The sequence below is a fragment of the Triticum urartu genome, chromosome 7A (genome assembly GCF_056163025.1).
Source record: "Triticum urartu cultivar PI428250 chromosome 7A, HENAU_Tu73, whole genome shotgun sequence".
Lineage (NCBI taxonomy): Eukaryota > Viridiplantae > Streptophyta > Magnoliopsida > Poales > Poaceae > Triticum > Triticum urartu.
Genome location: NC_141879.1, coordinates 733,794,511 through 733,811,593, shown reverse-complemented (window position 1 = coordinate 733,811,593; position 17,083 = coordinate 733,794,511). Strand labels below are relative to the sequence as shown.

The 17,083-nt window shown below is 43.3% G+C and overlaps 1 protein-coding gene across 1 annotated transcript; it reads left to right on the top strand.

Annotated features, from left to right (window-relative positions):
* The first annotated feature begins 7,186 nt into the window (after window positions 1-7,186).
* Window positions 7,187-9,960, top strand: LOC147962438 (protein FAR1-RELATED SEQUENCE 5-like). Its single transcript, XM_087537496.1, has 4 exons — window positions 7,187-7,303; window positions 7,402-7,443; window positions 7,537-7,662; window positions 7,747-9,960. Exons 1-4 carry the CDS (start codon window positions 7,187-7,189, stop codon window positions 9,958-9,960), a joined length of 2,499 nt encoding a protein of 832 aa, XP_087393622.1.
* Window positions 9,961-17,083: the final 7,123 nt, after the last annotated feature.

Genomic DNA, 17,083 nt, shown 5'->3' with positions numbered 1-17,083 from the left:
GACAACACTCTCCCTTCTCGTTGCTATGCATCACCATGATCTTGCGTGTGCGTAGGAAATTTTTGAAATTACTACGTTCCCCAACACTGGGCGCACCCCCTACCTCGTGGCCCCCCTGGTGGCGCTTCGGTGACCATCTTCTGCTATATGGACTCTTTCGATGGGAAAATAATGATAAGCCATCTTCTCGGACGAAACTCCGATGCCACGAGGCGGAACCTTGGTGGAACCAATCTAGGGTTCTGGCGGGGCTGTTCTGCCGGGGAAACTTCCCTCCCGGAGGGGGAAATCATCGCCATCGTCATCACCAAAGCTCCTCTCATCAGGAGAGGACAATCTCCATCAACATCTTCATCAGCACCATCTCATCTCAAAACCCTAGTTCATATCTTGTATCCAATTCTTGTCTTCAAGTCCGGGATTGGTGCTAGAAGGTTGCTAGTAGTGTTAATTACTCCTTGTAGTTGATGCTAGTTGGTTTAATTGGTGGAAGATCATATGTTCAGATCCTATATGCACATTAATACCCCTCTGATTATGAACATGTTTATGCTTTGTGAGTAGTTACTTTTGTTCCTGAGGACATGGGAGAAGTCTTGCTATTAGTAGTCATGTGAATTTGGTATTCGTTCGATATTTTGATGAGATGTATGTTGTCTCTCCTCTAGTGGTGTTATGTGAACGTCCACTACATGACACTTCACCATTATTTGGGCCTAGAGGAAGGCATTGGGAAGTAATAAGTAGATGATGGGTTGCTACAGTGACAGAAGCTTAAACCCTAGTTTATGCGTTGCTTCGTAAGGAGCTAATTTGGATCCATATGTTTCATGCTATGGTTAGGTTTACCTTAATACTTTTGTTGCATTTGCGGATGCTTGCAATAGAGGTTAATCATAAGTGGGATGCTTGTCCAAGTAAGGGAAGCACCCAAGCACCAGTCCACCCACATGCCAAATTATCAAAGTACCGAACGTGAATCATATGAACGTGATGAAAACTAGCTTGACGATATTCCCATGTTTCCAGGCTTGTCCTTCGCTACAAAAAGGATTGGGCCACCTTGCTGCAACTTATTTACTTTTCTTACTTGTTGCTCGTTACAAATTATCCTATCACAAAACTATCTGTTACCACTTATTTCATTACTTGCAGAGAATACCTTGCTGGACACCGCTTATCATTTCCTTCTGCTCCTCGTTGGGTTCGACACTCATACTTATCGAAAGGACTACGATCGATCCCCTATACTTGAGGGTTATCAGGGGCCGGGCCGCGTGTTTTGTTGTGTTGTAGCCGTAGCATGGGTACAGGGAGCGCGCAACTGCTAAGCCCAATATCAGTAGCGATTTGTCCTGAAAAAACGCTACTGCTAAGGCTAAGCATCTAAAAACATAAAAAATATACATTGGTCATCATTGATCTTTTTGTGTAGAATCTAAATAGTCAACATGAATCCTCACCGTACTTGTATAGCCACAGGTGAAGATTCATATTGCGGCCACAAATCCTACACATACAGTTCAATGAAGACCAAGTGCTCGAGATAGTTTGAGAAGTAACATATTCAAGGTGGTAAAACACCTTGTTCGCTTAGCCGTACGGGACTAAACTTAATTAGTTGCAAGAGGAGATGATACTTAGCAACAGCGAGTTTTCAAGAAAAACGCCGCTACTAAGTACTTTAGCAGTAGCGCGTCCAGGAGAAGGGCGCTACTACTATATCTAGCCTGAGGGCAACACCGAGGCAGTTGTAGTAGTAGATCTCATTTCACCTAGAGCGCCACTGCTACTGGGCTATTAGTAGCGTGGTTTTCTGGAGCCCGCTACTGCTAATTAGCAGTAGCGTTTGTTTTTAAACCTTGCTGCTGCTAAGATTCTGTGTATAAGGTTTTCCCTGGTAGTGCCCCCTCTAAAGTTTAGCCGTATGTATGTCCCCCTGCTCATTCCAGGCTATGTCCCTGGCTAAGACCCGTCATAGTTTACATTGAGAGGTCAAATAGGACGTCAGTCGCTCGGCTGTAAAAAAAACAGGATTCCGCCAGTGTAGGTTTCCATCGAGAGAACATGGTACCAATCGTTGTACTCTCCCAAGAAAAGAGTAATGGTCTATCGACGACCGGTTCATGTTGAGTGTATGCCCATCCAGGGCCCATCTCCCCCCCCCCCCCCCCCAAGATTGAATACTTTGTAATTATACCCTTCAACCCTAAATGTCAAAAAAAAGCAATTTCTACTTGCCCCCTCTAAAGTGAAGCGATATGTATCCCCCCTACTCATTCCAGGCTACGTTCTTGGACAAAATGGCATGCATTCATTTTTTTGTTGCATCTGACATTTGCAGGTTCTATTTTGTTTTAGTTACACTTTTCAAAATTACATGAGAAAATATTAAATAGGTGAAACCTTTTTTAATATTACGTGAACCATTTACTAGAATGTGTGAACACTTCTGAAGTTCCATGAATACACCTTTACAGGTTGTGAACACTTTCTAAAATTATAGGATTGCTTTCAATATACATGACCTCATCCTTTAAATACATGAACGCTTTTAAAATACGTTAACACTCTTTCAAAACTGAAAGAATATTTTTAAAACTATGACACATTTTATTTACATGAACATTTTAAAAAGTACTTGAACGCTTTTTTGAAATTATACGAACATTTTCTCATACTTTGTATTTGCACTTCAATTATTTACTTCCGTTGAAAACCTAATCAATTTGTCATCAATCACCAAAAAAGGGAGATTGTAAGTGCAACAAGTGCCACCATAGTGGTTTTGGAGTATTGAAGACAAATAGGTTGAGGGACTAATGTGTTTGTGAGTGTACACAGGAGATATAGTCCTTGAGGATTTGATTTAACAAATGGAAGATAACCCCTAAAAATGAATTTCTTCAAGTGAAAAATTTGGTGATGAAATTGGTACGGCCTTTGAAGAAATTGATGTGAAGATTTTTGTCTTCATAGTTTCTTTCTTCTTATTTGAGTCATAAGAAAAATCATAATGTTAACGGGGGTCTAAGTGAATCATGGTTCACATTTGCAAAGTGATGCTCAAACCTATACATACACAATTTGCTTCAAGTGAAGCATTTGGAAATCTCCGGAACAGCTGACGCATTTGCTAGCGACAGTGACCAAGTTCATCTAGTCGCTCATGAATTTGGTCAGGTTGAGGAGTTAGGAGTTCGCCAGTGCGATCTGCCTGTGGAAATTGAGTGCCCCGATGAATTTGAGAGTTCAAATTCCGACCATTGCTGTGCCACGAGCCAGCTGTCGAGTGGATCCTTATCTTCACAATGGTCATATCAGAGAAGGGCATTTATGACAATTCATGTCGGGTTGCCCCTGGCTATAAATAGCCGCCCCCACAACCACTTGTTGGTTGTTGATCAGAGTGAACTTGACACTTGTTATTGGAGAGCAACCCATCCTCTGACGACTTTGAGATAATCCTTAGTGAGAAAAAACCCATAGCCAAAGTGATTGAGCATCACTAAAGAGATTGATCCATGTCATATGACACCTTTTACATTTGAAGACTGACATTCTTCCAGACGGTTAGGCGTCATGTTCTAAGCACCCAAGAGTCATTGTGGTGTGCCGGTGAACAAGTCTGTGAAGGTTTTGGAAGTCTACCTTGAAGACTTACCATGAGTGATTGGCGAGGTCTAAGTGACCTTAGCTCAAGAGGAATACGGTGAGGACTGTATGTCCTCTGAGTCAGCCGCCCCAACCAGACGTACAATTGATACAACAACTGGAATTGGTCTACCAAATCGCAGTGTCTTCACCGAGCCAACCAGCTGGTTTCAAATTCCTCACCCTTCCCTTACATTATTCCGCTGCTGAAGAATTTGTGATCTACAATTTGAAGAACTTGAACTGAAGACTTTCATCATGTTGTATTTTATTTCTTCAATTCATCTTCATCATGGTTGTATGCCTATATGATTTCATGTTCTTCACCTGTATGTATCTTGTATGCATGCTTCTCATTCCTGTGATGATTTAGTTCCCTCGCATTTCTATTTCTTCACTCTGATCTTCGTCAAATTCCTCAGAGTTTGACGAATTTCTAAACATCTCCTATTCACCCCCCCCCCCCCCATGAGTAAACCCGCGCTTTCAATGTCTCTATATCCATGCAAGGCACTGACGCTTGACACACCTCAGTGGTACTCGAACTATATAGCTAGTGAGTAATTTTAACGTGCTCCCTCTTACCCCCTCTTTTCACATGGGAGGTAAGAAGGAGAGAGTTAATCAGACCACTGCTTAATCAAATCAATGGCTCATATCTATTAAGTACTTTTACCTCTCATATGAAAACAGGAAGTAAGTGGGAGCATGAAAAAATTTGTCATAGCTAGAGACATGATGAGTGTGTAGGAAATGGCATGTGAGGGTTATATGGATATCCGCTAACTAGAATTAATGTAGCAACATTCTCTAATTGTGATGACATAATTCTTAATTTATCAAGTGTGAAATAATTCTTAATTTTTCCTGTGTATTAGTGTCTTGATCTTCAAACTCAAAAAGTTAAGTTACCTCCTATGGTAATTTTTAATAAGATTATTTACCTTGTGTATATATCACACGCAAACATACACACATGCCTCCCGCAACGAATCCCACGCTTCTTGAGCTCTTTCGCCTGGTCTACTTCCAGCTTTGACCACGACCTACCTTGTACCCTTGTGCCTAAGACCCACAACCACTCCGAAACCGCCTCCCACTCAATACACCCGTACCACCCCCTCCGAACATGTCGCCTGGACCAAGCCCAACATCACGGGTTTCCCACTCGACAATGTCACACTCGGCTGCCGCTCCACACTAGCTCGCTTTGTATTTTGTGCCGTTGACCGCATCTTTCTGTCGATCCATGCGCACCCTCTCTCAATGCACCACCTCAGCCATGTTTTCCACCTAGTTCCATCCCAGTAGAACCACCCCACAATGCACACGAGATGCACACATATGGGAAATATCCTGTTATTTCATGACTCCAAGGAAAACTTTCATAGTGTATTTTCTCACCCATTTCTTCTATTAATTCTTCATATAAAATATCACTCCATGGTCTGAACTGTTGTCATGTAGTATGTGATGTATTTAATGCTTTGTTGTAGAATGACACTTGGTCTTTGGTTCCTCGTCCAACATGTGTGAATGCCATCTTTGGAAAATGTATCGTTTGACCCAAATTCAACACCAATGGTATGTTGGCGAGGTGCAATGTAAGGAGGCACAGGGGGTGACCTTGGCTTCAATAAATGTGAGGGTGTTGAGCATAGCGAGATATTAGTCCGATTGTCAAATCGGCTATTATTCATATGGTGCTCAGTCTTGCCACATCCTCCCCTTGCAGTATCTTTTGAATGAGGTCACGGTGAAGAAACACATTCTTAAAAAAGTGAAGATATACTGTATCAACCCACATACTAGTGTAGGTATTCTTTTTGGATTGAGGTGTCCGTTATAGAAAGTCTTTTTTGGAAACAAAAAAATCATAACACTCCGGTCCAGTACATGCACTAAATCTTCAATCCTAATACATAAGCTGCCCCATTTGGTAAAAATACCATTTTCATTTTTAAAAACACAACTACACCTCTAGCTGTTGCATCAATTGATGCACGCAACCTTTTTGCAGAAGTTTTGTGTAATTTATTTTAAAAAGGGTGAACGTGTTCTCAATGAACCTAGGAAGATGACATTGTGCACATACAGGTTATATTCAACATGATATTATATAATATTGGGAACCCAATTAACATGGGCATGTAAAATGTGGAATCTTGCATGAACGTGACACTACAGTCAAGGTAACACTGCATTGGACATGTATGTGCATATGGTTAAGTACACAAGGATGTAACGTATATGTGTGTAAAATTTCATGATGAAATACCATTATTTTATTTAGCCGTCATTTTAGGTGTATTTCATGACTACAAATTTGTTCTTTTATTTAGCCGTTATTTTATCATGAAAATTTGGACACATGTACACTATGTCTCTGGGTATATGTGTATTTGTTGAATAGTTAAAGCATGGTTTGAAAATTTCAAAATTAAGGCCTCCAATTGGCATTTTTTGCTCAAGAGAGCACTCTTTATTTCTCAGTTGATCGACCTAATTACATATCCAAGTGACCTGTGAAGGCCTGTCACGTTGATCCGCTCATCATCACGGGCTGTGGTTTATATCTCTATATCCATGCAAGGCAATGACGCCCGACACACCTCGGTGGTACTAGGACTCTGTAGCTGGAGACATGATGAGTGTGTGGAAATGGTAGGAGAGGGTCACGTGGATATTCTCTAACTAGTATGAGCCCTGCTCCGGTGCTCCCCCCTAACCTAATTTCGGAGGGGTATTTTTGTCCCCGCGAATTTGTTTTTTTCCTGACCCGCCGCAGCCCAGATCCAAGCCCTGTGTAGCCCTGTATAACCCAGACCGTATATGTACAGTACCCTGGTCAGAAAAAAAAAACATAGATACGACCCCACGTCCACGTAAGACCTGCCGATTCCAATCATTCACGCGAGCAGCTCCATTAATCTCGCGAGCATTGACGCAGCTCCATAAGTAGTAGATCTCCACCGGCGGCTATCTCGTCACCGGCGATCCCGTCAGACAGCGGGCGCGACAACGTCGTGAATCTCCAACGATCGCGCACAGGTACCGCATCCCGCGTCCCCCCTCTAGTCTCGCTCGCGGCAACATCGAACGAACTGCCGCCGCGCCAGTGGCAGTGGTTAACCTAGCTACCCGGCGGCGCATGCGATCGTGGATTTTGTTCCGGTAGTGCTGCTCCTCGTGATCTGGGTTCACGTAGCGTCGGTTGCCGTCGGCTGTGCGCACCACCAGTATCGTTATTTGATGTGGCGGCTAACCTAGGTATCCGGCGGCAGAGGTAATCACAGATCTAGCTAGGTTTTGAGATCGTGCAGTTCCTTGCGATTGAAAGTGATCACGACGGGTTCCGTGGCCATCTTCCTTACTAAGTTTGGCAGATCTGAATGGCCTCGGTTGCGGTTGTTTACATAACATCTGTGATCGTGTGCTATGTGTTTTATATTTCATCATTGATAATGTTTGCACATGTGATGATACATATTATTGGTTGTAGGAAATGGCGGAAGAGGAGTTAACTGATATCATGGTAGACATGGAGTATGGAGAACTGATGAAAAACTGGATAGAAGATTGGTCAGATGATGAAAATTCAGATCGTGAAGATCGGTCAGAGAATGGGAACGAATGGGACGATCTTAATGTGAGTGGCATTGTCATGTTGTAATTTTTTGGTGGCATCCGCCAACATTAATTCTTTGTGTTGAAAATTTATAGATCAATGAGCTTGATGATGATCAGGAAAACAACTCGGAGCTCTCGAATGAAGATTACATTAGTCAGGTACGTAAGTGAAATATTTTGTTGGCATGCAAATCGAATTTCTTCTGGAATATTATATGATAAGTAATTATGTATTTGTGTTGTATTATTCAGTTCATTTCTGAATGTCATAATGCATATGACTATTATGGTGATTCCGACGCGGAGACATGCCTTAACGACGAATCATTAGATGCACCTGGTTCTGGGGAGTCCGAGTCGTCGGTCATCATGAGTGAGGTATGTGTGTAATCAATGTTCTATGGAAGTAAGTAATGTTAAACCATAGAAATTTGTTTTCATGGCTGTGGTTTGATTGTGTAGGTGACACAAGATGATGGTGCAAAGAATGTCCAAGATACTGCCAGTGCAGATGATAAGAGGGATATGTTCATGCTGCTAATGGAAATGACCTTTACGTCTCACGATGCTGCGTATGATTTCTACAACAGCTATGCTAGAGATAATGGTTTCAGCATTAGAAAGAATAAGGTCAAGTATAGCAAAACAGAGTCACATCATATGCGTTATAGGCGGTTTGTTTGTTCAAGACAAGGGAAACGTGACAGCAAGTTGCTAACCGAGGAAGGACACAGGCGTAGGCTCAGACCCGAGACACGCTGCTTTTGCGAAGCGCACCTGACCGTCAAGCTTGACCAAAAGTGTGGGGTTTGGTATGTTGAAAGTTTTGAGGACAAGCATAGCCATATGTTGGTAGGACCGGACGAGGTACCTTTTCTTTGGTCCCATAGAAAAATCAAAGAGTACCAGAAGCATGAGATAATGTCCATGGGAGCTGCAGGGATTAGAATTCACGACATGATGGATTGCTTCATCAGCAAGCATGTATGGTACGGCGGTGTTGGTTTTACCAGGCGTGAAATATACAACCTTTGCGCCAAGGAGAAGAGGAAGCTGCTTTCAAAAGGTGATGCTGCCACAGCCATAGGCATCATGGCCAGTAGGAAACAGAGGGATCCTAGCTTCTTTTTCGAGTACAGGCTAGATAAGGAAGGACATTTGAATAGGATGTTCTGGTGCGACTCCCAGTCTCGTCATGACTATGAGGACTTCGGCGACGTGCTTGTATTTGACAGCACGTACAAGATGAACCGCTATGGTATGCCATTCATACCTTTTGTTGGTCTTAACAATCACCGGAAGACCACTGTTTTTGGTTGTGCCATAGTTTCGGACGAGACCGAGGAGACATACGTGTGGCTACTGCAGACGTTTTTGAGGTCCATGTGTCAAAAGATGCCTAAGAGTGTAATCACAGACGCCGACGCTGCGATGATCAAGGCAATTCGCGAAGTCTTGCCAGATGTGTGGCACCGTATATGTAAGTGGCACATAGAGAAAAATATGAAGATTCACCTCAGTCACAAGTCCTTGAAGGAGTTTGGAACTCTTCTGTACTACAGCACGTCCACGGCAACGTTTGAGGAGAGATGGCACGCATTTTCCAAAAAATGGCAGTCGGAAAAAACTGTAACATGGTTGAGGCGGATGTATAAGAAGAGAAGACTGTGGGCCGCGGCATATCTAACAGAGGGGTTTTGGCTTGGCATGAAAAGCAACCAGCGGAGTGAAAGACTGAACTCATGTCTTCACCTCCACCTAGACGGTGAAATGACCCTGGTGGATATGATTTTGCACTATGAGAACGCCGTTGTGCGTATCCGTGAAAATGAGGCGCGAGATGACTGCACGGCCTCACAGAGTTTACCGGTGCCAGTTACTAGCTCGAGGGAACTTGAGATAGCTGCTTCTCACGTCTTCACTCCAGCAAACTTCTATATGTTGCAGGATGATCTTAGAAAAATTGACGGCATGGAGATTGTAGAAATTAAGCTGGGAGACGGATCACAGCAGTACATCGTGGCCTGGAAGAATAACCGGAAGCGCCGTTTTTGGGTGGAGTATACACCAGTAAATTCCGCAGAAACTATAAGGTGCAGCTCCAGAAGAATGATTCGAAAGGGTCTACCTTGCAAGCACATATTCCATGTACTGAAGCACTTGAACATATCTGAAATGCCAAAGTGTTTAGTTCTTATTCGGTTCACGAAAGAAGCAAGGTTGGGACTGCCCACGAGGCGCACAAGCGATCTGTTGGGATTTGGTTGGACTGGGGCCGGGGAAAGAATGAAATATAGCCAGGTCAGTGTGTTAGCGTCTGAAGCTATGCATGCGGCATGCAAACACCCTGCTTTGTGGGATCAGTTACAGGAGAGTTTGAAGGCTGTGATAGCTAAGAGTCATGAGTATGATCTGCTAGAGGAAAATTTGTTGAAGCAAACAAATGACATTAGTAAGTGTGCAGTTGAATATGTGGACGATGGTGAAGGCAACATGATTGAGGTTAAAGATCCTATGAAAGTGTCAAGCAAAGGTGCAACAAAGGCAGATGAGGGCCGCCCTGTCTCGAAAAATGGTAGACCACTCTCTTTTGATGAGTTGAAAACCCGGTGCGGCGCTTGCAAATTGGTAGGACACACTAGACGTAGCAAGAAATGCAAACTAAATGAGAAGTAAGTGTTTGTATGCATTGTGGATTATTAAAGTTTGTATCATTCATTAACTTAGCTTGTCTTCTATCAGGTGCAGAAAAGTGGAGAAGGAACAAGAGTAGAATACTTGCTTCAAATATTTACTGTGTTAATCGGCCGGCTCATACTTGGAGGCTTTGGCCCCCTGATTGTATCCTTAGTGTATTAGCAAACGAGATCCCAGTCTTTGTTTAAATAAAGTAAGATGTTTCCCTGTAAACAAAAATCAAAAAAATTCTTTACTGTGTAATGACCGGGGCGGGAGGTAGAAAGAATATTATTGTACGTTTCCCCTGCCCACGTCCTAAATGCCATTAAATAAGTAACTGTACCACTCTCCTCCCCACCACACACTCACCCACCTCCCACGGGCGCCGGTTCAAACTCCCCTCTTATCCCCACCTACAGTAGATCGAGAATACCCTCGACGGCGACCGCTGCAACCGCCTCCATGAAGAGAAGCCTCGGCTGGCAGAGAGCGATGCTGACCTCGCCGGCGATGACGACGGGTGGCGCGCGCAGTTGACGGAGGTGTGCGGCTGGTTCCCCAGCACGGAGATGTTGGTCAACCACGCGCGTGGCCTCGTCAAAGTCCTCACCGACGCTGAGAAGAAGCGCGCCTTCCCCTATGGCCACGGCGTCCCGCCGGCTGTCCTACTCGTGTGGGCAATGCGAGAGGCCACGCTGAGCGACTCCCCTATTCAGCGCGCAAGGTGGTGGATGTACCGCTCCACCACCATGACGCTGTGGCCAGATTTAGCACGCGTCGCGTCGAGGGCGGGCTGCGTCGACGTCGAGCTCGCTGTCCCTGCGCCCGTCACCCCGGACTACCAGGTCCGCCATGTGTCGAAGCCAGTGCTGCCGTTCGGCTCTGACGTCGTGGAGGACGACGTGGAGTAGGTACTGGTCATCCCTGATGAGCATGAGGAGGGCGAGGAGGACGATGTGCAGATGGTAGCGCCGGTCGCCGTCAAGGGTGGCAAGACAATGCCCATCGACGTCGAGCTCCTTCCCCTCCTCCCTAACATAGTGAAGGTGGAAGCAGAGGAGGTGGCTCAGGATCAGGTGGCGCAGCTGTCCAACAGAACGGTGGTCAAGAAGAAGGCTTCTCCATGTGTGGTGCGCCTCTCACGCCGCCTCAAATTTCTGAAGAAGTGAAGATGGGCACATTTGCTGAAGGAGGAGGAAGCTGCTGGTTATATTAAGTTAGGTATGCTGTTATATGTTTCAGCATATAAGTTAACATTATTTTGGGTTTGATGTTGGTTAGGTATGCTTTTATATATAAGCATATAAGTTATGCAATCGGTACGGTTTCATCGGGTTCTTTGTGGCTGAAGAACTGAATATCTACTGCTCACCCTAAGTGCCAAGTTCAGTTAAATTTCTGATTATTGAATAGGTATTGTTGCTTTGCTTCAGTGTTGCATGGAAGCTGCTAGATGTTGCTCCTATATTGCAACAAGACAATGAACTAGTCTACTACATAAATCAGTAGTGTTGCTAGGTGATGTGCCCATGTGCATCACATACCAAATATAGAACATGCCAAAAGTGCATTGTCTGTCAAATACAGGACATGCCAAAAGTGCATTGTCTGCCAAATATAGAACATGCCAAAAGTGCACTGTCTACCAATCATGATGGACCCATGTTATTTATGTTGCAATCTCTGTTACACTTTGCCCATAAACTGAATAGCAAATAATTCAGCATCATTTCATCATGTCAATTACAATGATGTCAATAACTTTATGAACAATCTACTTGCTAACTATGACAGCAATCATAATGGCAAGCAGGCCAAGATACAGAAGACCTCCAAATCCTAAAATCCTATCCCCATAGAGCAATATCTCTTTGTGCATCTTAACCATTGCCCTCTTTTCTTTCTCATTCCTTTTAATTTCAGCTTCATATTCTGTAATCTTAGTCTCCAGTTTCTTGTTCTTCATGGCAAGATACTTAATGACTGACTTTGCTTTGCTATCCCACTCCCCATCAACCCATTCAACATACTCAAAACTGATATCATCCTAAATAAATCATGAGAAATTCAAGTCATTTTATAACTGAACTTGTCGCTGCAAGCGTTAAACACTGAACTTTTTTGCAGCTTGACCGCAATAGCAGTACTAGTTTGAAGATCATGGTCAGTAGACTAACCTGAAACACACATCCCCCGAGTGCGCTGCCAAAATTGTCTGCATCTATGCAGACACGGCCACTAGGAGTTTCCTGATGACCACATAGATGAAGCTTGTCATGGCCACAGGTGATGAATTATGGGCAATAATGCTGGGATGTAAAGAACAACGTTAAAGAACTTACCTTTTTGCCACCAAAGTGTAGCACTGAAGAAACCCTAGCCGTGGGTTCTCCCGGCCCACCGCCGCCCACGAAACCCCCGTCCCCTGTTCCACTAGATCCGCCGCCGCTGCCTCCTGTGCCACTGAATCTGGCCCACCTGCTTGCAGGACCCAGGGTTCGACCTAACTTGCGGTCGCCACAGCTCTTCTTGCCGCCGCCGCCGCCCGACGCCTAGCTCGCTGTCATGCTTTCGCCGTCGAGATTTGGATGCGCAAATAGAGAGGGAGGGCTAGGGATTTGGAAAGCGAAACGAGAAAAGGGGAAAGATCGATGTGAACCTAGCAAAATGGGCTGGTGTAGCGCTGGCGGGAAGATAGCCCGCCTGTGGGGCCCCTCACGTGGTAAGATGGGCCGTGCCTGGCATTATGATGAGGACAGAAAAAGTTAATTATACATATAATTAAAAAACGACGGGTTTGTAAAACAAACTAGAAAAACATAATGCCTGATAACACGCGATAGAGTCAACGAGCTGACATGACTTTGATGAGTGTAATATTACATTATGGCTCGATATATTTACTTATCTACCATGACTGCTTTTCATAATAATGCGATGAGGGGGAATTACTAGGAGATTATGCAAGATGATGACATGCACATAGCTAAGGCAGAATGCTAAGCTTGGTAGAGTTTTAAAAAAAGTTAAGATTGTGAAAATTTTAATATGAAACTTACGAGAGCAGTTGAAGAGAAAAATAGACTATTATAAAAAATTGGAGAAGGAGAAAAATATTAATCAAGAACACTTGATAAGTGAAGCCGTGAAAAATACAATTATAAAAAATTGGAGAAGGAGAAAAATATTAAGCAAGAACAATTGATAAGTGAAGCCAAAACTTTATTGGTACGACCAAATTGTCTTCTCCGAGCGAATTTTATGACCGAATTGTCTTGTACGAGCGAATTGTCTGACAGACACAATACACATGCACGTGCCCTGTTTATTACATAAAAATGATAGAACCCCTAAGATAATCATGTCGTCGAAACCTTCGACTGGACTAAATTCAAACCACTAAAACTTCAATCTTGCATGCCGCATGAATTCTTCAGGCGCGTTTTGCTTGCGATTTCGCGAATTTTGTTCTTCACACACTCCATCGAGTTTGAAGGTGACATAATCAACTCTGCGACGAAACGTCCTCTCCTTGCGTTAACGGTGGCCTGCAAAAAATGACATAAAGGTTGCATGAACCGAAGTTGCTACACCACCATAGTAGCTAGTCTACAAACGAAAATAACAGCATACTTGTGTAAATTTGCGGGTGATTTTGTCCCCGTCCCAATGTTCTAGACATTCTGTCACAAAAAGGCCACAAGAGTTCCTGGTACATATGCAAACATTAGCGGTGGGCAATACAAACATGTGTGTTGTTGTTTGATTCTGCATGGTGTCCTATTAACTCACCGATCCTCTTGCTGGGGTATGTCATAATCCTTGATAGGCCACTTACTTACGTCCGGATATTTCCCTGGTGTAATAAGATTTGCCTGACGCATATCATGTGCTATAGCCATTCGCTATAAAGAGGATAGTGTTAAAGATCAATCATAAACAATATGTAAGAGCAATGGTACAAATGTTGGTTACATTACCAGTGCTTTAACAGTCCTCTCAGTCAGGTCCAGAGGATAGAGCGAATCGAGAGCTTGGAATTCTTTCTTGATCATGTGCATGACCACGGTCATCCAGTGGCTATTGTCGATATTCAACGCGATATACGTCTACAGTGCAAAAAACCATTACGGATCAAAAGAAATACTTGATGAACTATCATGTAGTGAAGAATCACAAACATTACGTACCTTATCACGCACAGTATACTCTTTCGTGACTCTATTAACTGCCCCAGCTTTGGTCAGAGCACTATCCATGTTGCAGCTCGATGGCAATGGATCGTCATGTGCGATAGCACGATCTATAAGGAATTTGGACCTCCACGCTGGACAGAGGTAACGATCGTGACCAACACGCAGCTCCAAATGTCCCATATAAGCATCAATAATCTGCATAGGATATCAGCACATTACATGTTGAGAGTTGAGACATAGATTTTTGAGCATCTTATAAAGAGGACATGCAAGTAGTACTTACATCGTCCGACAGCCATCTATGAGATAGTACCGGTAGAATCCTTTTGGAAGTCAGAGTTATGCCACGGCCTTCCCTGTAGTAAATTTTTTTGTTCTTGTTCTTCTCAGTGCTAGCAGCTAACTTCACAAATGAAACAGCTGCATCAATTATTTCTGGCGTCAACTCATCTGCCACATCCTCCGGCACATTATTGTTTGAAAATAGAGCTGCATGAAATAATATGAACGTCAACAATGGTGATCATATGCATTGGAAGTAAATAAAAAAAATTAAGAATGTTAGTTACGAGACCTCTAGTAGCAGTACTAGTACCAGAGGTTCTCTGACCACGGCTAGTACGCCTGCCGGGCTTGTCAAGTGCATAGGGGGAATCAAATTTCTTGGGAACGGTCGGCTTCCGCTTACGGACATAACCTCCTCATCCTTATCGATTTTTCCACCTTTTTTTCCATTCTCCTTAGCCATGAACTTGCCGACAGAAGATGGACAAATGTCTATGTCCGATGAAGGTGCTTGAGTAGAAGTACCAACCACCCAAGGGTTTTCCGGTGTACCCCCACATACATCATTACGCTTAATAGGTGAAGCTTCCTTGTGTCCTTTCAGCTTCGATGGGGTTTTCTGTTTCGCAAACTAAATCGTGTGAACATTTCTGGACGAAAAAAATTAAACGAGAAAATTATAGACAAAAAGATAAATACATAGTACCTCAGGTACGGTTTTATGGTCGGGAAGCACTTCAGGCTGCGTCATGTCAATGATCGGCTCTCCATCACTGTCCATGTCTTCCTTGTACACGAATTCCTTCTTTTCATATGGACCATTCTCGAACGAATCCACTTCGTCCGGATCATTCTCCGCGGATGGCACGGCAGCAGCCGGCTTGTACATGACACCTTCTTTGTTCAACTTCTCCAACAACCTCTGCAATAGAAATATAAACTTAGTAATGGTAGGATGGTTTAAAACAGGAAACATACTGTAAAGTATAAAGTTTGGGTGTGATACCTCAGCTACTTGATCAGGGATTTGCGTCATCTCGGTGTGTATGAAGTCCATGCACCGCTTCATTAGAAGCTCCATCAAATCTTCCGACAATGCGGCTGACGTCGACTTCTTTGCGTTTCCAGTTGCAGGCTTGGTTTTTGGCTTCATGGTAGGCGCATTATTTGGGATGTTGGGCTCCTGAGCCCTATACTCCTGGGTGATATTATTTTCGATCTGCATGCGATATTGAAGTACATGTGATGAATAAAAAATAAATAGTATTAAGTTACAAAACATTTAATAAAGACGAAACACAATGACTTACCCTTACGTTACCACGGCCGCGCCCATTATCATAGTCGAACCTATCTCTCCTAGTGGCTGCGCCTTCTGTCCAGTTCCTCATAAGAGGTTGTATAGACAAGTTGGGATTATAGGCGCATTCGCCTTCGACCGGTTGCACCTTCTCCCAGTACAAGTACTACAAAAAAAATATAAGGATTTAGAGTTAGTAAAATACATCACATAAAATTTGCAATGATATGATAATTGACATTATGCAACAGGTCTGATATGTGTACCTGCAAGAGAGCCAAATTGCCTTTCGGCCATTGGCGGAGGTGTTTGCCTTTCTTCACTATGCGAAGGCAATCAAGGAGAACACGCATGGTGAAGGCATTCCAGTTAATCTTTGAAATATGTTTCACATCGTAGACCAAAGCGTAGTACTGCTTTGGCACAATCTTGCTCGACATGGGAGCAATAATTGTTCCTAACAGGACCAGCACTACTTTGCGAAGGAAATCGTCGTCGGTGGATTTACTTTTAATTATGTCCTCAATGAGATTATCTATCACTATGTTTTCTGACGTCTTACTGAGAAATTGTGGCGGCACCCGCTCCTTCATGTCCTCGCCTTCTTCAGTTAGAATGTCCGAAGCGGATAGTCCTTGGTTCTCGAGGTTAAAGATGCACTCGGCGTCGACCGCACCGAGAGTCACCTCCCCAACCTGCTTTTGTATAATGAATCTGCCCGTGCTGGCCTGAAAATTCTCAATCATATACCTAATCAGCAGGGTACGCATCTTAATAGATGGTATTTGCAGCATGCTGCGCAACGATGTATCAGCCAGTCTAGCGCGTTGACCGCTCGATAGATCTGCAACAAGCTTGCACCATTTCTCAACTGCGCATACTATTTCTTCATTCAACTCGTCCATCCTGTTGAAAGAAAATATATAACTTCGTGACATTAGCTAACACTAAAGCAAAAATAACAATAGGCATGCAAAAATATAAAACTTTCTGGCAGTAGCTAATACTAATGCAAAAATAACACTAATGGAAATACAATATTATCACCATGTATACTGCAACATGCAGCCAAGTGTGTGCTGACATGAGGCAATAAAAAAATAACTACAATTGGTAATTGAATTTACTTGCATCTGATCAAGTTCTTTGAGTATCATTTAAATTATATAATCAATAAATTTAATATGGTAAACTGTTACTTATTCGTCTAGTTGTCTTACTAACAGGGTGACAAATTGTTCACCTGTAAATAAACTAGAGTCTATAGCAATGGTATCTATTTGAGGTTCATCAACATCTAATGTTAATAACTCTTTAATATTCTATGTGCACAACAATA

What these genes read in the sequence shown, in the direction of transcription:
- LOC147962438 (XM_087537496.1), top strand. Translation starts at nt 7,187, where the DNA reads ATGGTAGACATGGAGTATGGAGAACTGATGAAAAACTGGATAGAAGAT. An exon ending in ACGAATGGGACGATCTTAAT is followed by an intron (nt 7,304 to 7,401) that starts GTGAGTGGCATT and finishes GATGATGATCAG; the next exon opens with GAAAACAACTCGGAGCTCTC. An exon ending in CGTCGGTCATCATGAGTGAG is followed by an intron (nt 7,663 to 7,746) that starts GTATGTGTGTAA and finishes TTGATTGTGTAG; the next exon opens with GTGACACAAGATGATGGTGC.